General features: G+C 43.0%; 1 protein-coding gene across 4 annotated transcripts in view; it reads right to left on the bottom strand.

Annotated features, from left to right (window-relative positions):
* The window catches only part of fat3a (FAT atypical cadherin 3a), an 874,448-nt gene that overhangs the window by 799,490 nt on the left and 48,683 nt on the right, over positions 1–26,275 (bottom strand). For 3 of the 4 annotated variants that reach the window (XM_068033985.1, XM_068033988.1, XM_068033989.1), the window contains exon 2: positions 13,578–13,640. The exons of the other annotated variant lie outside the window; for it this stretch is intronic. In XM_068033985.1, the coding sequence (XP_067890086.1) occupies positions 13,578–13,599 (22 nt within the window). In that variant the 5' untranslated portion in view covers positions 13,600–13,640. The remainder of the gene's footprint in view (positions 1–13,577; positions 13,641–26,275) is intronic. 4 annotated transcript variants of the gene reach the window in all.

Here is a 26,275-nt window from a genome sequence, read left to right as displayed (position 1 = left end):
TGTGTCCGGTTTGGTGTTTAATTTGTGCATGGTGCAGGGAACTAAAATGTGAGCCCACGCCTTTGATGAAATAAGAGTGGGGGAGAAATATAAAAGCAAATGCTGCATATGCTGGAAATCTAAAATAAAAGCAGGAAGTGCTGGAAATACACAGCAGGTCTGGCAGCATCTGTGAAAAGAGAAACAGAGTTATGTTTTAGGTCTGTGACCTTTCATCAGAACTGGGAAATGTTCGAAATATAATAGCCAAAATGCTGAGAGCGCACATTAGAAGCTAGAGTAAAAGCAAAATACTGCGGATGCTGGAAATCTGAAACAAAAACAAGAAATGCTGGATTCACTCAGCAGGTCTGGCAGCATCTGTGGAAAGAGAAGCTAGAGGCCTGTGGCTCATTCAAAATGAGGCCTTGACCTCATCAGATGCCTGCAGTAGTCCTATGGAGCCAGAAGGAGCAAGTTAGAAACTTACCTTTGTGTTGCTGGCCTTCCAGAGTCACTTTAAGGACTGCTGGTTAGACTACAGAAGAAATCAAAAACTGAGGGCATGTGTGTGGTGCATGGGGAGATGGGCCTGTAAATAGATGTTAGGCCCCTCATCAGAAATACGCAAGAGGCCTAATGCCTGGCAGCCACCAGGGATGCCTGAATATCATCTGAGCCAATATGCTCTTGGACAGATTTCAGGCGCCCTTGGGGCACCATGCATAGTCCACAAAATTAGACATTTTTCCTCATTTCGGGCCTGATAAATGGCTGAAACGAGGTCCAACTTCTTTCCACATTTGTTAAATCTGAGCACTTTAAGGCAGTTTAAATTACTACTGATATCTTCTAAATAAATGATTAAAAACAATCTGTAACATAGAATGTTTCTGAAAACTGAACACAGCAGCTACATGTGTCCATTGCTCAATTATTTACAAGTGATTATGGTCAGCATTCTGGATTCTATGCCAATATTGCTGTGCTTCATTGATACGGATGGGATAGACCAGTGGTCTCCAATTTGCTATTATGATAAATGCGACATATTCAAATAACTCTTCCTGAAAACTGTGGTGCAAGGTCACAATGGCAAGACTGAGGGATGATATGGCGCGAGTCAGAAATTTTGTGCTCCTGGAAATTCTGTGCCTATATGCTTCCCTTCCCCCCATCTTCTTCTGGCATCAACAGTCCTTGGGTGTTGTGGTCTCTTAGCATAAACATGCCACTAATTCAGCACTGAGAGGCAGTGTGTAGATGAGCCCATGGAAAGGAGCAACACCTTGTGGGATTCTAGAGGTAAATGCGCAGGGGCAGGAAGGAAAGCCATTGCTGGTATAGGTAGAAGTGGAAACAGGCAAAGGCAGTCCCACAAAGCTGAGCAACTGAGGAGAAGTGATGAAGGTGCATGATGTAGTCAACGGCATCAAATGACATGAGACACTGAAGACAAGGAGGGATAACACATAATGGCAACAGGCAGAGAGAATACCACTTGTGATTTTAGTCATATCAGACTTGGCGCTGTCAGTACGTTAGAAGCCGAACTGAAGGGACTAGAGTAGACAGTTTCAAGAGAGAGCAGTGTCATGGCTCAGTTGATGGCACTCTTAACTCTGAGTCAGAAGGTTGTGGATACAATTTCCACTCGAGAGACTTAAGCACAAAGATCTAGGCTAACATTCCAGGCAGTACTGAGGAGATGCTACACTTTTGAGCTGCTACCTCTCAAGGAGGCCCTGTCTGCTCTTTCAGCTAGACATTAAAGATTCCAGGACATATTCAAAGAAGAGCAGGGGAGTTATCCCTGGTGTACTGGCCAATATTTATCCCTCAATCAACATCACTAAAACAGATTATCTGGTCAATATCACATTGTTGTTTGTGGGAGCTTGCTGTGAGCAAATTGGCTGCTGCGTTTTCTGGACTACAACAGGAACTATACTTCACAAAAGTACTTCCTTAGTTGTAAAGCACATTGGGACATCCTGAGATCATGAAAGGCACTGCATAAATGCAAATGTTTTTCTTTTCATTAATACAAAAGCAAAATTCAGCAGATGCTGAAAATCTAAATTAAAAACCAAAATGCTGGAAATACTCAGCAAGTCAGGCAGCGGCCGGGAAGTGATGGGGGTACGGAGGAGAACAAAAGGGAATCCTTTTGTCATTTAATCTCTCCTGCCTTCTACCCTATCACAGACTTTCTATTTTGCTCTTACCCCATACCCAGCCAACCTCATGCTCCCATTTGTACTTACTTGTACTAACCTAGTTATATCTCTAACCTTATGCACTTCTGCTGAAAGGTCATCGACCTGAAACATTAGGTTGGATTCTCATTCCAGGGTCCCCATCCCAACACCGGGTTGAATTCCGGGGTCGGGAATCCAAAAAGGCCGGCGGCAGGACCCTGGAAGCAGTTTTTGAGGAATTGGCTACCTCTAGGAGCCCCATCCAATTAAGGATGCCTAGTGGGGGGTGAGGGTCAATAGGAAGAAAGATTATCAGCCCCAACATCAGAGGTGGCCACTGCTGATATAGCTACATGAAAGAGAAGGCGCCTCAAGATGGAGTGCCCTCTGAAGATTTCTTAAAAACTTTGCATTACAAAGCGACCACATCTGCCAGGCCATCATCGTGGACGGGGAAAATTTCCACAGGATGGCCTGCGGCCACAGCTATGGCCCTCTGTCAATTGCAACTGTGGAGTGTTTAAATTGTAGGATGGAGCAGAGGCCCCCTTGGTCTGCTGCCGGGAGGCCACCTCTGTCCCTGTGGCAGAGTCAACATGGATTTATGGAAGGAAAATCAGGTTTGACAAACCTGTTGGGGTTTTTTGAGGATGTTACTTGTAGCATAGATAAAGGAGAACCAGTCGGGATGTGGTATATTTGGATTTTCAAGAGGCTTTTGATAAGATCCTACACAGGAGGTTAGTAAACATAGGGACAGGTGGGGATGTGGTAAGAATATAGAATTAGTGTAGGATTAGTATAAATGGGTGGTTGATGGTCGGCACAGACTCGGTGGGCCTAAGGGCCTGTTTCAGTGCTGTATCTCTAAATTAAAACTAAACTAAACTAAACACAATTAGAACACATGGGATTGGGGGTAATATACTGTTATGGATTGAGAATTGGTTAACAGACAGAAAACAGAGATTAGGTATAAATGGCTCATTCTCAGGATGGCAGGCTGTTACTAGTAGGATACCACAAGGATTAGTACTGGGCCCACAGCTGTTCACAATCTAACTAAATGATTTGGATGTGGGGACCAAATATACTATTTCCAAATTTTCCCTTGACACAAAACTAGGTGGGAATGTAAGTTGTGAGGAGGATGCATGAAGGCTTTAAGGGGATTTGGACAGGGGCAAGAACATGGCAGATGGAATACAACATGAATAAGTGTGAAGTTATCCACCTTGGTAGAAAAAACAGAAAGACAGAGGCTAGAACTTTACATAGGGGCAGAGGCCCTGCCCACCAGCCAAAAAGTAGGTGGTGAGCTTGCCTCCCCTGGGCCTGGACGCCACGCAGTGGTTTTACGTGGCCCAGGCCCTTAATAGGCCTCAGGCGGGACTCCATCCCTCTGAGGCAGGAAGTCCCGCCTCCAAGAGTTGCCGGCCAATCAGCGGGCTGGCAGTTCTCAATCCCAGCAGTGCCATCAGCAGCAATGGCCACTGCTGGAACTGCACCCAGAGAGAGAAGCCAGCATGGACAAGACCCCGGAATTAAGGTAAGTATGTGGGGCCTCGCTAGAGTTTCAAAGAATGATAGGTGATCTCATTGAAACTTACACAATTCTTACAGGGCATGACAGGGTGATGTACTTAGGATGTTTCCCCTGGCTGCTGAGTCCAGCACCAGGAGACATAGTCTCAGAATAAGGGGTTGGTCATTTAACACTGAGATGAGGAGGAATTTCCTCACTCAGGGGTTGGTGAATCTTTGGAATTCTCTACCCCAGAGGGCTGTGGAAGCTCAGTCACTGAGTATATTCAAGACAGAAATTGATAGATTTCTGGACACTAATGATATCAAGGGATATGGGGGTAGAGTGGGAAAGTGGCATTCAGGTAGATGATCAGCCATGATCTAATTGAATGGCGGAGCAGGCCCGACAGGCTGAATGACCTGTTATATGTTCCTATGTCCCTTGGCCAGTTTTGGCCTCAGCGGGGCGGGGGGCCACCTGCCAACTGGAAAATTCCAGTTGGTGTTAGTAGGGTGCCCCTAACAGGCCCTAATGGATGCCTAATTGGCTACCTGCCACTTGCGGGTAGGTAACAGCTACCTGCCTTCCCACCATCCATCCCCGAACCAGCATGTTCAAAAATGGCCCAGAGGTGGGAATGTGCTGGCAAACTGGCACACTGGCCAATGGCGGGCAATTTTGGGCCCGCCTGCCTCCAGTCCCACCTCCTCAGCGGTTTGAAAATTCAATCCATTAACTCTGTTTCTCTCTATACAGATGCTGCCTGACCTGCGTGAGTATTTCTAGAATTTTCTGTTTTTATTTCTTTCTTTTCTTTATTTGGGAGGTGCCATGTTCAGGACTCTCAGACAAGAACCATAACACAATATGTTTTATAGCACTGGAGGCAGCCATTTGGCCCATCATGTCTGTGCTTGCTCTTTGCTAGAGCAATGCAAAACTAATTGCATCGCCCTGCTCTCTTCCCTTAGACCTGTATCTTCCTCTGGTTCAAATACTTATCCAATTTTCTTTGATAAAATGCAATGGTCTCTGCCTTAATCACTCGCTGTGGCAAATCATTTCATGCTCCATCAATCCTTTGCTTGAACATTTTCCTAACCCCTGTCCTCGCTCTCAGTGATAATTTTAAATTGATGGTCCTTCCCCAACTTAAAGAAATAGTCTTTCTAGCAAAACTTTTTATAATTGTAAAACCATTTGTTAAATCTCAGTGATCCAGTGGAAACAGTTTCAGTATCTCAAGTCACTCGTCATAATTAGTTTTCTGACCCTGGCATCATCCTGGTAAATTTATGCTGTATGCTCCCCATGGTTTTAATGCCCTTTCTATTACAAGGCACCCAAAATATCACACAGTACTGCAACTGTGTTGATCCCTTATCACTGACTCAGAAGGGACTCAACCAGAGGGAAATAGCCAATTCTATTCATGCTATTAAACTTCTGCATAAATTTGAAAACATTAACTAACTATCTTCTTATCCTTCTCTGCTTCATTGGAAACAGTCCCAGTATGTAAAGTCTGCCCTTACATCATCTTTTTACAGGAACTGTCTTTTTAAAAAAGTGTAGAGATTTCTATTTGCCTTCATTTTTTTGAGAATTTGAAAAGAAAAATGAATGCCACAAAAGTATGCAGTGGGATCCTGGTGAATGCATACTTATCACATTACTCTGAAGTCCCTCTCTTCACTATTTTAATTGAGCTACCTCCACCCCTAAAATAGTAACGAAAAGAATTTTGAACAAATATTTTATCCCATCATGCACTAGCATCCTTAGGTTTAATTTTAGACCCCTGGTTTTCATCCTCAAATAGCCACTGATCTTGGAGTTCATACTGGTTCATATGGAGACATAACTGCAAGTTTATCACATCTGGTTCTGTGCTTGAACTGTCAGGAAAATGTTAGGCTCCAGGTAAAGTGGAAAGATGGTTGCTAAACTCCCAACATGATACAACTCTAAATACCAAGCCTTGGAAAAAAGTAAGTTTGTGTTTTCCTTTGCTATTGATATTTGTTTCCGTTTTAAAAAAAGAAAAAAAGTGTGCTTTTGAAAGAGAGGAAACACAGTTGTAGATTCCTTTTTAAATATTGCAAGTGATAAAATCAACATATTGGCGATTTCTACTGCTAACATTTGATTCTAGACAGAATCATTCCATTGGCAATTAAAAAAAAACATAATTCACAGTGTCACATACAACCTTCTTAAATCCAACAAAATGTGGATGATATTTGTAATTGGAAACAGTTACATGACACGGTTCAACAACCTGCACCCGCCTGTTCCCAGGAATTATCTGCCAATATTCAGCAAGGTTTCAAGCAACGTTGAATCTCCTGTTCTCCTGGCCTCCTGAGCCACTGTACCATGCTACACATTATTATGATGTTAATTCCAGTTCAAAAAGGAGTCTATGCATTGAGTTAACAATTAGTTTTAAAAGTATACCTTGAAAAACAATATCTTCTTCCACTTTGATGAGTTTTAACACCAACTTTTATAATACAAAACCACCTTAACACTGAAAATATTATTGTGCATTTAATCTCCAAAATCTATAAATAGTGCTGACATCACAAGGAAGGGTAATATTTTGGGGTGCTGAGATCATACAGTATAAACAAGATAGAGAAACAAGTATGCAACATTTCAAAAGAGATGGACTAGAACTTCTTTTGCAAAAAGCATTGCCCACACATTGTGAGGGATCACTGGGCATCTGCTGTGTCCTGTACAATGCTTCACTTTTCAAAATAGTGCATTAATTATTTAAAACTTCAAAACTAACACAATTTGAATCAGAGTTTCATGCTTGTATTGAAACAAAATTATTAGGAAAAATATGGAATTGCCAAGTTTCTTTACCTTTTGCTTTTAAGTACTACAGATGAGGCTAATACTTTCCTGCTACCAAAAACATGATTAACTGTGATTACAGTACTCCCAATCCTGATCTTATGTTCCATTCAAAAAATTATATAATCACAGTAAATTGGTATGTTAAACAGCATCACAACAAAGAACAAGGCAAAATAAAAGTCTCATCGATTTCCTATATGCTTTAGAATTCTGCATTGTTTTGAGTATTTAAACCTGAGTTTTAAAATTAATGAAATGTTTTTATTTGGTACAAGCTGTGCCATTATACTCAGCCGACAAGTACGGATAACTCGGAAAATGAATTAGAAATGACCTAATGAAAACTAGCATATTTTAAACAGAAGAAATGCACTTGATTATAACATTGTAATCATCAAATCCACAGCCATCTCCCCAATTAACTGGCTTATCTTTGCTTTATTCGGGTACGCAGTACAAAACTGGAATAAAACAAATCACCATTTAAGATGATCCCCTGTTCGGCACCTCTCCCACCTTCACACCCAATTTAAAAAATGGCTTAAATTAGCAGTAAAATGGTCCTTAAATTGTATGAACAAATCCTACCTTAACAAGAAGGACTGAAATAGGGAAGCGTATAAAATGTTGCTCATATCTGTTGTAAGCTTTCCCTAAAGTCTCCACTGACAATCCGAAAAACATAAGACACAAGAACTCCAGCCTGCCTGTTCCATTATAATGCATTGCAGCCGCTACCACGGTAACAGTAAAAAGCCAGGCAGCTGCCAAGATTAGTTCTTTAGACTTCAAGGAGTCCAAAATCAGAAGAGAGAAAAAAGAGACATGAAGATATTTAAGTGGAAGCTCTTGGTGCTGTCCGTCCGCCTATGGCTACACAAGTCACTGCTGAGCTCCAGCTTTTCAACTTTGAAATTTTCAGCTTACAACAGAGAGAAAGAATTCAATCTTCTCAGATAAGAAACCAAACGGATGTGCTTGAAAAAGGGTGTGTAAGGGGAGGGGGAGGGAGGAGAAGGAGGGAGGTAAGGGGAGTAGTGTGATGTGACATACATATGGAATGAGAATTAGAACAATACTGGCAGACCAGCCAGCCAACTGCACTCTGGGCAGCTGCATTCATAAACTGAGCCTCACAGCGCTGGCAGCGAGAAAAAAAAGTTACCAAGGTCAAATAACCGAAAAGACAAAAGGATTCTGTCCCACATTCTAAATAAACTCACCAGAGCTTTACCACATGGACAGAAGCTGCTCACATTCATAAAGATTAACAGAGTTTGTCTACTGGACTGCACTGCCTCACAGCTTTAGGTTTTATTGCTGAGCACTGAAGTCCCAGGAGTTTACAATTCCAGTTGGGCCCAATTAACACCATGCCTAGCCACCCCCTCCTGGCTATCTTCTTTTCATGAACAATATATTTCATCTCCCTGCCTCGACAAAGGCGGTGCTTTCTTAAGCTTAGTGTATTGCCAACCAATTGTAATTGGGAAGACACTAATTTCACTGTTTTAACACTGTACTGAAACCTAAATTGAAGAATTGTGCAGGACAAATTGAGGTGATTTATGATATTAAACCTTTCAATGCACTTACAAAGAACTGCAACATACCTTTAACCGTTCTTAACCTGCAGGATAAACCACATACACTTTCACTGTGATGAAAGAAGGCAACCACTAAGTGCAATAGAATCTTTGTCACGCAGGATCTGTGCGCAAAATGTAGCCAGGGGACTATGAGGGTTAAATTAACAAGTCTTATTAGGCAATGCAGCCTGAGGGCATGTTCAAATAAATTCCCCTCCCCCTTTCCAATACAGCCAGTGCTCTTGCTCGCAGCTTTAACATTCCCTGAAACACATAATGAGCATCAACCACAGCCTGTTCGGCAGGGTTTGTTAAAGACAGTAACTGGTAGTGAATGGTCAGACACACATATTTGAATGCGACAGGATGGGAAGCCACGTAGCTCCTCCCTCCAGGCATGCTTTGAGATTACACTGGAATATCGGATGCTCTCAGTCAATTTATCAATGCAAGTGTACTGCTGTTTTGCACTGACTTGTACCTAGATCTTTGTGAAGTGAAACAGTAAAAATAAATCAGTCGGTTATTTACTGCTACAGATATCCAGAAAATAGAACTTTAAAGACATACCACAATAGAATTGACAATAAGGATGATTTGCACAAGTGTACCATACTAGGGAACTCAGTGAGAAAGCAAGGTTTATAATTAAAGTAAAGCCAATCTGGTATAAGCGCTCCATGACAGGTAATCCTTCCAGTGAGCAAGCCCTTCATAAATCATGAGTGCTTTAATGCACATGGTGTGTATGTGCGTGTTCCCGAATGTGCATGCAGCAAAGGAGACTGAGGACATGAGCAAGAAACCGAAAGAGAGGGAGAAAGAGACAACTCCCCCCCACCACCTCCCGACCCCGCCCCCCCCCCCCCCCCAACCCTGCAACACTACATGTCCCATTGGTATTCCATTGTTCATTCTCTATTGATTTGTTGCACGATGCAAAGGAATTTCAGTCCTCTGCTCCCGTTTTGTTATATTTGTAAACAATTTGGAGAATTTAAAGATAAAAATAGAGGCAGAAAAATCTAAAAAGATTTGTTACACTTCGAAAGAGCTAGTATATGGACTCTACAATTTTCCAAAAAATGCAACAGATTTACATTTCTGCTGCAATTATAGATTATACTTCAATCTCTATGGTAACATTTTAGGCAGTTCTAAATTGTTACCACAATCATTCAAACTTCCTATGGCTTAACACAAAGCTTCTAATTAGGAAAGCTCGAGGTGATCACATGTACACTGAACTTGAACATTAAAAATGTGTTTCGAGTGCCTACATTTTCCCAAGACTCAACATGGTACATAATGCTTGCATGAACAGGATTGAATTTATATTTTTAAACTGTTAACGAACAGAATTGCCCATTTACTGTGAAATAGCAATAACTATGGCACTGCGGAAATCTTTAGTATATGAAAACTTGAAGAGTTTTCACTGTGTTTGAGAGATTGTGAAATTACCACCAACATCTCAATTCTTTGAACATTACAGAATAGCCCAGAAATTCAGGCACAGCCATTTTAGGATGTGCTGGGAGTGCAAGGTACATCCCCTGCACCACAATGGTGAACCCCAAAGCTCTCCACATAATGGGCCTTGGGCTTCATTATAATGAATCCAGCATGGCACTACAGCTCATGGAGATAGTAGGGTAGGTGTTTTTTTTTTAATTCATTCATGGGAAGTGGGCGTCGCTGGCCAGGCCAGCATTTATTGCCCATCCCTGACTGCCATTGAGAAGGTAGTGGTGAGCTGCCTTCTTGAACTGCTGCAGTCCATGTGGGGTAGGTATACCCACAGTGCTGTTAGGAAGGGAGTTCCAGGATTTTGACCCAGCGACAGTGAAGGAACTGCGATATAGTTCCAAGTCAGGATGGTGTGTGACTTAGAGGGGAACTTGCAAGTGATGGTGTTCCCATGCCCTTGTCTTTCTAGTTGGTAGAGGTCACGGGTTTGGAAGGTGCTGTCTAAGGAGCCTTGGTGCGTTGCTGCAATGCATCTTGTAGATGGTACACACTGCTGCCACTGTGCGTTGGTGGTGGAGAGAGTGAATGTTTTGGAGATGGGGTGCCAATCAAGTGGGCTGCTTTGTCCTGGATGGTGTTGATCTTCATGAGTGTTGTTGGAGCTGCACCCATCCAGGCAAGTGGAGAGTATTCCATCACACTCCTGACTTGTGCCTTGTAGATGATTGACCTCCAACAACCACAACCATCTTCCTTTGCGCTAGGTATGACTCCAACCAGCAGACAGTTTTCCCCCGATTCCCATTGACCTCAGTTTTGCTAGGGCTCCTTGATGCCATACTCGGTCAAATGCTGCCTTGATGTCAAGGGCAGTCACTCTCACCTCACCTCTTTCGTCCATTTTTGGAACCAAGGCTGTAATGAGGTCAGGAGCTGAGTGGCCCTGGCGGAACCCAAACTGAGCATCACTGAGCAGGTTATTGCTAAGCAAGTGCCGCTTGATGGCACTGTTGATGACACTTTCCATCACTTTACTGATGATTGAGAGTCGGCTGATGGGGCGGTAATTGGCCAGGTTGGACTTGTCTTGCTTTTTGTGTACAGGACATACCCGGGCAATTTTCCACATTGCAGGGTAGATGCCAGTTTTGTAACTGTACTGGAACAGCTTGGCTAGGAGCGCGGCAAGTTCTGGAGCACAGGTCTTCAGTACTATTGCCGGAATATTGTCAGGGCCTTTGCAGTATCCAGTGCCTTCAGTCGTTTCTTGATATCACGCGGAGTGAATTGAATTGGCTGAAGTCTGGCATCTGTGATGTTGGGGACTTCAGGAGGAGGCCGAGATGGATCATCAACCCGGCACTTCTGGCTGCAGATAGTTGCAAATGCTTCAGCCTTATCTTTCGCACTGATGTGCTGGGCTTCCCCATCATTGAGGATGGGGATATTTGTGGAGCCACCTCCTCCAGTTAGTTGTTTAATTGTCCACCACCATTCACGGCTGGATGTGGCAAGACTGCAGAGCTTAGATCTAATCCATTGGTTATGGGATTGCTTAGCTCTGTCTGTTGCACGCTGCTTACACAGTTTGTCCTGTGTTGTAGCTTCACCAGGTTAACACCTCATTTTGAGGGATGCCTGATGCTGCTCCTGGCATGCTCTCCTGCACTCTTTATTGAACCAAGGTTGGTCTCCTGGCTTGATGGTAATGGTAGAGTGGGGGATATGCCGGGCCATGAGGTTACAGATTGTGGTTGAGTACAATTCTGCTGCTGCTGATGGCCCACAGCGCCTCATGGATGCCCAGTTTTGCATTGCTAGATCTGTTCAAAATCTATCCCATTTAGCACGGTGATAGTGCCACACAACATGCTGAAGGAGGGTATCCTCAATGTGAAGGCAGGACCTGGTCTCCACAACGATTGTGCGGTGGTCACTCCTACCAATACTGTCATGGACAGATGCAGGCAGACAGACTGGTGAGGACGAAGTCAAGTATGTTTTCCCCTCTTATTGGTTCCCTCACCACCTACTGCATACCCAGTCTAGCACATATGTTCTTTAGGACTCGGCCAGTAGTGGTGCTACCAAGCCACACTTGCTGATGGACATTGAAGTCCCTCACCCAGAATACATTCTGTGACAGGGCTGGGTTTGCCGTTGTCATTTCCGGTGCCTAGGTCGATGCTGGATGGTCCATCCAGTTTCATTCCTTTTTATTGGCATCGTAGCAGTTAGATACAACCGAGTGGCTTGCTGGGCCATTTCACAGGGCATGTAAGAGTCAACCACATTGCTGTGGGTCTGGAGTCACATGTAGGCCAGACCAGCTAAGGACAGCAGATTTCCTTCCCTCAAGGACATTAGTGAACCAGATGGATTTTTACAACAATCGACAATGGTCATCATTAGACTAGCTTTTTAATTCCAGATTTATTAATTGAATTCAATTTCCACCTTCTGCTGTGGTAGGATTTGAATCCATGTCCCCAGAGCAATACCCTGGGTCTCTGGGTTACTAGTCCAGTGACGATACCACTCTGCCACCGCCTCCCCACTGGTGTTCTGGTGCAGCGCGATTGTGGGGGTGTTCAGCGACGGTGATTAAATTAGTTACCTTTTTTACCTTTTTGGTTGCAGGTGATCCCTTGGTCTGGTTTCCCTGAATGCAGCCAGAAGCGGCACTAGCTGCCTCAAAGTAAACCAATCTTAAAGAGGGGACCACAAGTAGGCATTAGGCCCCTTATTAGCAATTACAAAGGACCTAACACTGTTTCAGGTGTAGGTAGAGACACCTGGGGCTGGATTTTACAGTGGGCAGGGGGGACTCATCCACCGGCCGAAAGGTGATCCCGTCTCCGCTGGGCCTGGGGATCCAGACCAGATTTTACAGTCCCCCGGCCCTTGACTGGTCTTGGGCAGGTCTTCAACCTCATTCAGGCCAATTTCTGCGCCTATATTTTAGCACTGAAGAAAATGCCAAGTTAGAAATCCCCTTTTAGTTAAAAGATATTCCCTTGTTCTGTGTGCAAGTTTGGCCTTGCACTTCAAAAATTACTGAAAAACAGAAAATGTGTGGGTAATATTTTAAAAGCTGCAATAAAATAAATCAGTTCTCTAACATACAGAAAAGAATTCTCGTAATAACTACGAGAAGATTTATGTGCAATGAATTTAAAATTACATGCCAGTTGTCTTGCCAATCAATGTACAGAAAAATGTACTATGCATCTCCACCTGTGCTTTCTTCTCAGACATGCAGTATAACATCTGAAATAATTCTCATTAATTACATATATCAGTAGGTTCAAATGCCAACAATAAATGACACTATGGCTGAATCATATGACTGGATGAATGCAAATGACATGCTGTTCTTCTAAATTGGAATTTTTTGTCTATATTTCCAACTTACTCTGAATGGTACAATTATAATGTGCTCTCTAACCTATTGAACATTCAAGAAAATATTGTGGCATTTTTGTGTGTTGAGATAAGATCAACAAGGCAATACCATAGAGAAATACACTTGAAATGAATGACTAATGAAATATTTAAAAGCGTATTCATCAAAAATGTATTGTTTATTTAAGATTTGTTGCAAAGCAGTGATATTACATATATTACACAAATGAGCTTGATGCTCAGTAGCACAAAAGTTAAACAGTATTTAGAGGCAATGGCTTCTTTCTGCTGCAATAGCAGCTCTTGGCCTGGGGAGGATCTAGAGTCCAACATTCTGCACTATTTTATGCATCTCCATATGATTGGAGCAGCAAGAGGACACTCAATGGATACTTACAGAATATTACATTTACTCCATAAGTGGCATAAAGGTCAGTTTGTAAAACAAACATTCAAGCACTGAAAAATGCAGTATCTACAAGGCTAGTGTTCTGAGCTCTCAGATAGGAAGCTGGAGTTTAAAAATTAACTGACCTTCAAGCTTTGCTTTTCTCATGGGGAGAAAAGGTGCCCGACTGAACTCTTCAAGAGCACGTCCTGGTGATGACAAAACAGTGATGGTGTCAATGGATATGTCCACAGAGCAGACCATTCGACCTCTCAGTAAAGTGGTACTGCATGGATATGAGAAAAAGCAAGAATGCAACCATGCTGGTTGAGAAAATAAGGACAAAGCTAAAAAGTTATAAAACATTATGAAAATCAATAAAATTTAACAAAGTTTCCATAACAGGGCAAATCAGCAGCAGATAAGAAAAGTTGAAGGCTGTGCTGATATAGCATGAAAATGTTAAAAGTCATTCCAGAGCTTAATCACCAGTCACTGATGTTTTATGCAAGCCGTATACCGATTTATATTGCATAATTAAGGTGAATGTCAGTGCAAAGAAAAGTAGCTGCACTACAACATACTTATCCCTTTATGTCTCATGCAGACTGCTTTTTAAAACTTCTCTCAAAGGAATTCTTGTGAATAGCTGCTCTGCTGCCATCAGCAAGACTGCATTTTCATTAATAATTAGAGGAAAGATGGCGTCGCTAAGGAGCAGCCGCATGGAGGGCGTCCACCTGGAAACAGTGTCCCAACAAAACTCATTCGTGATTGCTTTAAAAGGCAGACAGCTCCCAATCACCATGAAGATATTGTAATTTAATACTTCCAGACAGAGAGACTCCATACCGATCCCATTAACAACACCTTTTTTGCACTTCCAGTTAAATAAAAGTGTTGTATGACCAACAGCTGCAGGGCAGTTATTCATAAAATAATTCTAATGGGAAAATGATAAATATTTTTAAATGAAGCATGCATACAATGACAAGTACTTTGTAAGTAGTTGCCCCAACATGAGCATTCCCCTTTAATTAGTACAGGCATTAATGCAGTGTTAAGAGCACCTCTGATACTGTACAATGAAGCATGAAGCAAAAGCACTATAGTATCACTTTGTCATGGAGCTGACGCTCTTAGCTAGTGTTAGAAATCCCAGTTCACAATGGCAGATTGTCTTTCTTTGTGCACTGATAACTGAACAAATTGCACAATTTAAAATCTTTTCCAATAAAGTCATTAAAAATATTTACAAGAAATGCAACTTTTTTTTAAATCTTCACTGTAAAAAGAATAGAAAGAACTGATCCAACATTTAGCTCTAACATGATCCTGAGCCTCTATTTTCATTCTTCATTGACAATTTACACTATTTCACTAAATGCACATCTATGCCTCCCTGTGTTCAACGCCACTGGGGAGATTTAGAATGCTGTACTGATTCAGAGAAATCCCATGAAATAATATGCTTAACTCAGTTAAGAACGTGTTGTCAAAACATCATTTTCTTCTATTTTAACCAAAAAACGTGCGTGTGAATTGTAATATACTATAACACAGAAATTAGTTCATATTTGGTGCTGCTCCGATTACTCCCATCCTTCCAAAACATGATTTATGAACATTAGCAAAATTCAGTGAAACAACTAACTAAGGCTTTGTAAAGGTCACTGAAGCTGCCCAGGTCAAATCAGAATGTCAGCATTTTACACCTTTTCAGACCTGGAATTAATTAGCTTAACAAAAAAATGTGGAAATATCAGCAGGGCAGTGACCAAGATGAACAGTATTTGTTTTGTGGGAGTGCATTGGGGTTAACCAGCATTGATGGGTATATCATAAAGCACTACAAAGAGGAGAGGACAGGCTACAATGACAATAGAGGAATGTAGCTCACAGCAGGTACCATCCAAGCTAAGTCTTCCACAACAAAGTCAGCTACCTTGACAGAGTAACAGTTCATGACGCAGTTCAGGATCAGCAGGGAGGCCATGACTGAGGTGCACCACCTGATCGGTGAAATCCTGGAAGGGCGGTCAACCATCTGTTTTACACAACCAGTCGTCGTGAAGAGGCCACCACTTGTTTCAACTTTATACCCACAGGGTCATTCCAGGCCATGTAAGAATACCAGCCACTTTGTTTGACTTTTCGTCATCTGATGCTTTCTTTTCTGTACCATAACATGAAAGAATTGCTGGCTGCAAGATGCAGTGAAAGTGAATTCTTTTTAATTTGTGTTTCAGTACATATGGGCTGGGATTTTACCAGCCCTCTGGAGACAGGCTGGGAGGCGGGAGGGCTGGTAAAACGGTGTCGAAAGTGGTCGGGAGGGAAGTCCTACATCTTCCTGCCAGCTCGGGATATTTCCAAAGTTGGGAACGGCAGCAACTCTGCTGCCCACCAATCAGAGGTGGGCGGCCAATTAATCTAATTAACTGGCCTATTAATGGCTGATCACGCTCCTGCTATTTGACCAGTGTCAAATGCCCCCCCACCTCATGGGGAGGCCACCAGGCACATTGAGGCAGTTCCCACAGGCTGTCCAGTGGGGAGAAGAGAGGGGCCTTCTTCCCCAGAGGCTCCATGTCCTACGGAGAACCCCACCACCACCCCACTCCACGGCTCTGATGCCACAGCTGGAGGGTTCACCCCTCCAATTGTCAGGGTCGTCTGTTTGGCCCCAGCACATCAAAAAAAAATTCTCACTGGCCCTTTGAGGGCGCCTTAACATGCCAACTCTCTGATTGGGGCAGCAGCTTGGAGAGGCAGGCCACCCATCTGTAATTAGATGGTGGTCCCGGTGGCGGCCTCTCAATTGGCCGTCACTGGTAAAATTCCCTCCATGATGTTCGCGCAGGCTCAGGACCCGCATTTGTTCCTGCTGGGACCCATGACATGCCATTAAAATTCCAGCCATGATATATATTGTTAACTTCTACATGTTAACTCTTTATGTGCCCTGTCACTATGTGCTTTCCTTACTTAAGAGTACCACAGGTGGGTAGCTGGATAACCACATCTGCAAGTAACATTCATGTACCTGCACGGAAATACCACTGACAGGACTGCACCTCTACCACTCCCTCACTGGAAGGCTACACCCAGTTCCCTCTCAGAAAGTATCTGGAAGTTCTCAGACTCCATCCCTTGTGCTTGTCTGTAACAGTGCTCTAACCGAGCTGGTCATGACTGCACCTTGGCATTTTGACCTCAAAAGCCTCTGCTACATATTTGATAACATTCATAAAAGATGACGATAGCCTATGAAAAAATGACTATCTTGGTGTCATGCTCCAAACCACTTCGTATTGTGATGTGCAATGATGCAATAGGGTCAATATAGAACTTCTGCTGTAGAATGAAAACAGTTCAACTCACAACTACATCCACATGCAACTTAAGAAGAGAAAACAGCATGATCCAGCCCTGCTCTACCCCACCTAGCCACATAACTACTTCTACCACTGGTTCCACTTCCTCAACAGTGCTCAGGAACTCAACCTCTACGCCCTTCTCAACATCAGTATTAAAATCTCCTGTTGTGTGTGTATTTTTACCGGCGTCTATTTCAAGTAATGATGATGATGATTGGTGCACTTTTGGTTTAGCTTTAAATTGGCTGGGTGGTTCTCAATCTGCAAAGACATCAAATGGCATATTATGAATAAATAAGCATCAATCCATTGGTCTGCTATGTTCTCATTACATGCATTATTTCATACTTGTGCACATTATCTGCATAATATGATGCGCTCTATGAGTTCTGAACTGTCCTTCAAACTCCAAAATGTTCCTCTTTTTCCAAGCTCTCCCTCAAAGACCAAGTGTACTCTTTAAGTGAAGTGAAGTTAGAATCTGGGGAATAACTGAGCCTGAAACACAAACATACTTTAATCCCCAGCCTAAAATCTTGCATTCTTGTAATATAAAAATAAGTACTTTATAAACCTTATGTCCACATCTATAATAGGTAAACTTGTGACAGACCCTCCCAACCAACAATGGTGGGACTGCCGTACCTCCACTAAGGGCAGGGTGTAATTGCAGCATAACACATTTACATAGGGAATTTTCGTTATTAATTTGAACATAAGAATTTATTTGGGGAAAGTTAATAGGAAATGCAAATTTTTAAAATATATTAGCAATAATTTACATCACAGTATTTTCATCTTTAGTAATATATTTGCTGCACCCTTTCTTCATCGGAATATTTTTCACTATATCCTCAACACCTCCTACTTTCTTTTTATCTCCTGTGCGTCAACTTTACATTAATATTAAAGCCTTCCCTTTGTGGTCCTTTCTAATGTCAAGTGACTTCTGTGAGCATGTTCATTTAATTTGTGACTTTCTGTCATGTTAATAGTTTCCTTTGAATTTTGCAGACTATCTATATGTGGCGCAGTGGTTAGCACCGCAGCCTCACAGCTCCAGGGACCCAGGTTCGATTCTGGGTACTGCCTGTGCGGAGTTTGCAAATTCTCCCTGTGACCGCATGGGTTTTCGCTGGATGCTCTGGTTTCCTCCCACAGCCAAAGATTTACAGGTGATAGGTAAATTGGCCATTGTAAATTGCCCCTAGTGTAGGTAGGTGGTAGAGAATATGGGATTACTGTAGGGTTAGTATAAATGGGTGGTTCTTGGTCGGCACAGACTCGAAGGACCTGTTTCAGTGCTGTATCTCTAAATAAAATAAAGATTCACTTATGTTGCTCCATTAGAGTGTTGACCAGCAACTCTGGAAGCTGTTCTGTAAAGATTCCCTAAACTGTGTTTTAAGCAATAAATTTCCTAAATCATAACAAGACCACAGAAAGGAAAATTCTACTCTTTTTGCTATTGGACTAAATGTATTTAGTGCCACAAGCTTTTTACCTACATCATGAATCTTTGCATGCTGTTCTTTCTTCTCCCACTGCTAACCTCACAAGAAAATAAAACCAGAGCCACACAAGAAAAAAAAAATCGGTTGTGAAATGTTTTCTCTTCAATCTAGAATGGTGCCATTTGAATTTCTTTTATATAAGCACAATTTCTAAAAAAGCATGGAAATTAGCTTTAAAATTATCAGTATTGTTTTAGTCTTCTTTCTTGGCATGTCTGGAGCACTCCAAGATGGCAACATCATATAAGCACAGCAAGTTTATCTAATTACCATTTACACAACTCCAAACAGATGCATTGATCCTGTCGCACCTAATCATCGAGTGAATTTATTGCATCCTTGTCCGCAACAGAACATATACCAATTCATTGGAAAAGTGGACACTTGTGCTATATAACCTGTCTAACAGTTTATAAGAACTAAAGCAGCTGTTAAACAACCTCCAGCACAGATTGTCTCAATCTGTAAAGCTAAAAGTTCAAGGTACTGGAAATTCAGCATGTGTTAAACCTGTACATTTTCATTTAATTTTCCATTTCATCAAACTGAAAGGAAAATTGTAAAACTGATCACACCTTAGAGCAGTGCAAGGCAAGGAGGCAACAGATGACCTATTGTTTTTGGATCACACCCAGGTCAAGAAAATCAGAACTTGCAGTTCAGTTCGAAAGAGCTGGTGGGACAGTAAGCTCTTTGCTCATGTTAAAAGGGTGAAAAATGAAGTTTAATAAAAATTGCCCTGTCCATATTGCAGTTATACCACAGCTGATTTAATCTAAAGCAGGTTAAGGTAATCCTTTCTTAGTAGAGATCTGCTTTCCTTAATTCAATTTGAAAATCTTTGCACTACTGTTATGTTCCACATAAAAGAGTTGATTTTTAAGTCATTTGCACTACTTTTGCAGGTGCAGATGCAAATCAGAAAATTGAAGATATTTTGCATCCAGTTCTTTCTGCCTGCAATTTGCAGCACTATAGTGAATGTACACATTTTGTGTCATAGCCTGGTGTTACGACCGAGGCAGGAGGAGTGCACTGTCTTTTCTAGTTCCACTTCTCCACAGGTCACAACATATATTTTTTTAAATGTTTACCCAGTTACCAATGCAGTCAATCATATACTCTCTTTATCCCAGAATAAAATACACCAGCCAGATTTATTTAATAAACAACAGATTATTATAAAACAAGACTTAACCAGTAATAAAGCAAAGCATTAACACATAGATTGAATGAAATTTGAAAGCACCCCTCTTTAAATTCCCCACACACAAACTCACACACACAATGGAAAGAAATACAGAAATTCTCTCTGCAGAGGTCTGTTACAAAAAAAAGACAATAAAGAATAATGTTGCCAAATATTTGCTAATTCTTAAAGAAAAAAGATATGGAAAGATGTCAGTTGTCCCTTTTTTGGTCTGGCATCCCAAATATGTGTAGATGGCTGTCACTGGCATACTTCTAGAGCAGTTCTTTTCAGGCGACATTAAGGATCAGTTTGGCAAGCTTTTCAGGAGAAATGCAGCATCAGTTTTTCTATTCCTTACACTTGATTCTCAGGAAGTTCTCAAAGAGATGGAAGAGGGTAAGGTGATGGTGGCTGCTCTCTTGGCTGGTTTTCTCCAACTGTCTTCAAAACAGTTCACATCCCACACACTCTCCAAAGTGAAACCAAAAACAATATCTCAAGAGTCAAGCCTCTTGACCCCAGTAAATTTTGACCTGTCACTTCTCAGTAAACATCTTCCCCAGGTCACCAAGGTTTCTGAGGTATATTGTTTAAAGCACATGACTTCCTGCAAGGCTGTTTTAAAATAACATCTCAGTGTCCTTTCAATGGCCTGTCAACAAAGCTAAGTCCAGCTTCTATGAAATCTTCAGCCTTCCAATGAATCCATTTTCACAACTTAAATATAAGTCCTCAAAAACATATACTCAACAAAAAATATGGACCAGAATTTTTCATTGTGCAGGGGGCCCTGTCCACCGGCCACAAAGTCAGTGGCGAGCCCTCCACCCCCGGGCCTGGGGATCCAGACTGGATTTCACAATCCCCAGGCCCTTAACTGGTCTTGGGCGGGACTTCCACCTCATTGAGGCAGGAAGTCCTGCCTAATGTAGCCACCTGTCAATAAGCAGGCCGGCAGCTCTTAATCCCAGCAACACCAGCGGGAGCAGTAGCCACTGCTGGCACGACACCCAGCTTCAGGAGGAAGATGAAGGACAGCCCCGGAAAAAAGATGTGTTTTTAGGGCCTCACCAAGAACAATTGGTCGGGCCCCGGTGAGGCAAGGGGGGTTGGTTAGGGGGGGGGCGGCGGTGGCGTGTTGTGCGTTGAGGGCGGTTGTGACCTCGGGGGCAGCCCTCTGTGTGAAACAGGGTGCCCAATCAGGAGGGTGCCCCACCCAGCCCACAAGAAGGCTGCCTAGTTTCATCAGGCGGGCTTTCTGAGGCCAGCCGCCTGCCTGCCAAGCAGAAAATACCTGTGGCGACAGGCAGAGGCCCTTAAGTGGCAGTTAATTGGCCACTTAAGGGCCTGGATTAGCCTGGGGCTGCAGGCCGTATCTCACTGCCACCACCCCGCGTAAATTTGCAGTGGTGGCGGGAGTGGGTCGGGAAGGGCCCATCCACCAACCCATCCACCCCCCCACTCCATTTTACATCCCCCACCCCCACCGCCCCCGCCACAAGCCCGCTCTTTGGGGGGGGGGCGTTAAGGTTGCAGAGTGTACATAGAAATATTAAACTGATTGCCTGACAAACGTTTCCACAATTGCATTTCTTCCTCTACAGAGCCCAATTGAATGGGAGCAATGTGCAATGCAGTGCGACCTAACCACTAAATAAATTGATGAGGTTGCCCAAATCTACAAATTTTTAGGTATGAAGGAAGATTTGGGAAGGTAGATTGAGGTAACCTGCTAGTCAGAAATATTGGTACAGTAATATAGTAGTCACATAACTGGACTAGTAATATAGAGGCCTGGACTAATGATCCACAGCAGCTGGGGAATATAAATTCAGTTAATTAAATAAACCCAGAATAAAAAGCTAATATCAGTAACGATAACCAGACAACCAGATTGTCCTAAAAACGATCTAGTTCATTAATGTCCTTTAAGGAAGAAAATTTGCCATCCTTACCTGGTGTGGCCTATATGTGACTCCACAGTTGACTCTTCACTGCCCTCTGAAGTTGCTGAGCAAGCCACTCAGTTGGATCAAACCAATATCAAAAAGATTAAAAGGAATAAAACCAGATGGACCACCCAGCATCAATCCAAGCACTGGACACAAAAAAGGCAAACCCAACCTAATTCATCCTGCATAGTCCTCATCACGAACATCTGGCGACCTGTGCCAAAATTGGGACAGCTGTCTCACAGATTAGTCAAGCAACAGTATGACATAGTCATACTCACTGAATCCTACCTTGTAGCCCAACATCCCAAACTCCTCCATCACCATCCCTGGGTGTCCCACCAGCAGGACAGACCCACCAGAGTTGGTGGCTCAGTGATATACAGTTGGGAGGGAGTGGCCCATGGAGTCTTCGACATTAACTCCGGACCTGATGAAGTCTCATGGCAGCAGATCAAACATGGAGAGGGAAACCTCCTGCTGATTACCATCCTCCTTCAGCTGCTGAATCAGTACTCCTCCATGTTGAACACCACTTGAAGAAGCACTGAAGGTACAAGGGCACAGAATGTACTCTAGATGGAGGACTTGAATGCCCTTCACCACCAGTGGCTCAGTAGAACTGCAACTGACCGAGTTAACCTAGTCCTGAAAGTCATAACACCAGACTGGGCCTGTTGCAGGTGGTGAGAGAATCAATACACAGGAAAAACCTATGTGACTTTGTCCTCCCCAATCTACCTGTCACAGGTGCATCAATCCATGACACTATTGGTAGGAATAACCACCACAGAGGCCTCATGAAGACAAAGTACCATCCTGTTGTATTGCACGACCACCATGCTGAATGGGACAGATTCAGAACAGATCTAGCAACTCAAAACTGGGCAACCGTGAGGTACTGTGGGTTATCAGCAGCTGCAGAATTGTATACCATCACAATATGTAACTTCATATCCCAGCATATCCCCCACTCTACCATTACCATTAAGCCAGAGGACAAATCCTGGTTCTGTCAAATGTGAAAAAGAGCATGCCTGGAGCAGCATCAAGCATACTTAAAAATAAGGTGCCCACCTGGTGAAACTACAACACAGGACTATGTTCATGCTAAACAGTGAAAGGGGCATGCTATAGACAAAGTTAAGTAATTCAACAATCAACAGCTCAGATTGAAGCTCGGCAGTCCTGCCGTATCAAATTGTGAATGCTGATAGACAACTAAACAACTAAAGAAGAAGGCTCCATGAACAGCCCCATCCTCCATGATGGCAAAGCCCAGCATGTGAGTGCAAAAGACAAGGCTGAAGCATTCACAACCATTTTTAACCAGAAGTGCCGAGTGGATGATTTATCTTGGCCTTCTCTGGTGATCCCCACCATCATTGACACCAGTCATAGAGTCATATAAGACACAGAAGGAGACCATTCGGTCCATCGAGTCCATGCCAGATCTCCATGGAGCTATCCAATTAGTCTCACTCCCCCACTCGATCCCATAGCCTTGCAAGTCTATTTCCCTCAAGTGGCCATCCAACTTCCTCTTGAAGTCATTGATTGTCTCCACTTCCACTGCCCTTGTGGGCAGCGAGTTTCAGATCATTACCACCCTTTGCATAAAAAAGTTCTTCCTCATATTCTCCCTATATCTCTTGCCCAAAACCATCAATCTGTGTCCCCTAGTCCTTGTACCATTAGTTAACAGGAACAGTTCTTCCTTGTTTAACTTACCTAAGCCTGTCATAATCTTGTACACCTCTATTAAATCTTCCCTCAATTTCATTTGTTCTAGGGAGAACAACCTGAGCTTTTCCAACTTAACCTTTTAAATAAAATTCCCCATCCCTGGAACCATTCTGTTAAATCTCCTCTGCACCCTCTCAAGGACCCTCAAGGACCTTCCTAACAGCACTGTGGGTGTACCTGCATCCCAAGGACTGCAGCGGTTCAAGAAGGTAGCTCACCACCACCTTCTCAAGGGCAATTAGGGCAATTACGGCTAGGCAATAAATGTCAGCCTTGCTAGTGATGCTCACATCCCATGAATGAATATTAAAAAATCCTGCCTGAAGTGTGGTGACCAGAACTGGACCCAATATTCCAGTTGGGGCCTAACCAGAGCTTTATAAAGGTTCAGCAATTCTTCCCTGCTTTTGTACATAATGCTTCTGTTTATGAAGCCCAAGATCCTATGTGTTTTACTAATCACTCTCTCAATATGTCCTGCCACATTCAAAGATCGATGTGCATGCACCCCTCAATCCCTCTTGCACACTCTTTAGAACTGTGCCATTGCCTCTTCCTATTCACTCTGTCAAAATTCAACATCTCCCACTCGTCAGTATTAAATTTCATCCACTACCTGTCTGGCCATTCTGCTAGCCTAAGTATATCGTGTTGCATGTGGTTCACTGTTTGCTACACCTCCAAGTTTGGTGTCATTGGCAAACTTTGCAATTCTATTCTGTATTCCAAGATCCAAGTCATTTATATATAGCAGAAAAAAACAATGATCTCAACACAGACCCTTGGGGAACACCACTGTCTACCATCCTCCAGTCTGAAAAACAACCATTTACTACAACTCGCTGTTTTCTGTCCTTAAGACAATTTGTTATCCAATTGGACACTGACCCTCCTATTCCATGAGCCTCAGTTTTGTTGACCAGCCTTCTGTGTAATACCTTATCAAAAGCTTTCTTTGGCCCCCTATGCTCGATCTTGAACATTCACTCCCTCCAGCACTGGTGCACCATGGCTGCAGTGTATACCATATTCAAGATGCACTGCAGCAACTTGTCATATAAGCAACATCCACCACATTCCTTCATCGACCTTCTCTGTTACATCATCAAAAAATTCAATTAGATTCGTCATCAGCTGATTTGATTCACTCCACGTTATATCAAGAAATAATTGAATGCACTGGATACAGCATAGAAAACTATGGGTCCTGACAACATCCCGGCCATATTGCTGAAGACTTATGCTCCAGAACTAGAGTCTCGAGCCAAGCTGTTCCCGTACAGCTACAACAGTAGCATCTACCCAACAAAGTGAAAGACTTCCCAGCAATGCCCTATCCACACAAAGCAGGACAAACCCAATCTGGCCAATTAGCACACCATTACTCTATTCTCAATCATCAGCAAAGTATGGGAAGGTGTTATTGATAGCACTATCAAGTGGCATTTATTCCCTAATAACCTGCTCTTTGATAGTCAGTTTGGGTTTCACCAGGACCACTTGGCTCCAAACCTCATTAAAGCTTGATCCAAACATGGACAAAAGAGCTGAATTCCAATGTGCTGAGAGTGAGTCCCCTTGACATCAAGGCAAGATTCGGCCGAGTAAGGCATCAAGGATCACTAATTGAAGTCAATGAGGATCAGAGGTAATGCTCTCCATGGGGTAGAGTCATATCGAGCACAAAGGAAAATGGTTGTGGTGATTGGAGGCCAGTCATATCAACCCCAGGATATCTCTGCTGGAGTTCCTCAGAGCAGTGTCCTAGGCCCAACCATCTTCAAATGCTTCATGAATAACATTCCCTCCATCATGAGATCAGAAGTGGGATTGCACAGTGTTTAACTCTGCTCACAACTCTTCCAAAAATGAAGCAGGCTGTGCCCGTATGCAGCAAGACCTGGACAACATTTAGGCCTGGGATGAGAAGAGGCAAGAAACATTCGCGGCACACAAGTGCTAGGCAATGGCCATCTCCAACAAAACAGAGTCTAACCACCTCTCCTGACATTCAATGGCATTACCATCATTGAATCCCCCACCACCAACATCCTGGGGGTCACCCATGATCAGAAACTTAACTGGACCAGCTCCATAAATACTGCGGCTACAAAAGCAGGACAAAGACTAGGTTTTCTGTGGCAAGTAATTAACCTCCTGACTTCCCAAAACCTTTCCACCACCTACAAGGTACATGTCAGGGGTGTGATGGAATCGTGTTCAATTGCCTGGATGAGTGCAGCTCCAACAACACTCAAGAAACTCGACACAAAATAGTATCATGCAACCCGCTTGATTGGCCCCCTATTCTCGATCTTGAACATTCACTCCCTCCACCACTGGCGCACCATGGCTGCAGTGTATACAATATTCAAGATGCACTGCAGCAACTCACCAAGGCTTCTTCAACAGCACCTTCCAAACCTGCGATCTTTAATGCCTAGAAAAACAAGGGCAGCAGGTTTCACCACCTGTAAGTTCCCTCCAATTCACACACTATCCTGACTTGGAAATATATTGCCATTGCTTCACTGTCCTTGGCTAAATATCCTGGAACTCCCCAGCTAACAGCACTGTAGGTGTATAAATCATTGAAGGTGACAGGGCAGTTTGAGAAACTGGTTAAAAATGTATATGGGACGCTGAGTTTTGTAAATAGAGGTATAGAGTACAAAAACAAGGACAGTATGATGAACCTTTACAAAGCACTGGTTCAGCCTCAACTGGAGTACTGTGTCAATTCTGGGCATTGCACTTTAGACAGGAAGTGGAGGCTTTAGGGAGGCTGCTGAAAAGATTTGCAAGAATTGTTCCAGGGATGAGGACTTCAGTTATGTGGATCGATTGAGAAACTGGAGATGTACTCCTTAGAGAAGAGAAGGTTGAGAGGAGATTTGGGCTGATAAGTGGCGAGTAACATTTGTTCCATACAAATGCCAGGCAATGACTATCTCCCCTTGACATTCAATGGCATTAACATCAGTGAATTTCCCACCATAAACTTCCTGGGGGCTTACCATTGACCAGAAACTTAACTGGACCAGCCAGCTAAATACTGTG

This window comes from Heterodontus francisci, chromosome 6 (genome assembly GCF_036365525.1).
Source record: "Heterodontus francisci isolate sHetFra1 chromosome 6, sHetFra1.hap1, whole genome shotgun sequence".
In the NCBI taxonomy this organism is placed as follows: domain Eukaryota; kingdom Metazoa; phylum Chordata; class Chondrichthyes; order Heterodontiformes; family Heterodontidae; genus Heterodontus; species Heterodontus francisci.
Note: the sequence above shows the minus strand (reverse complement) of the source record. Positions and strands in the feature narration are given on the sequence as shown.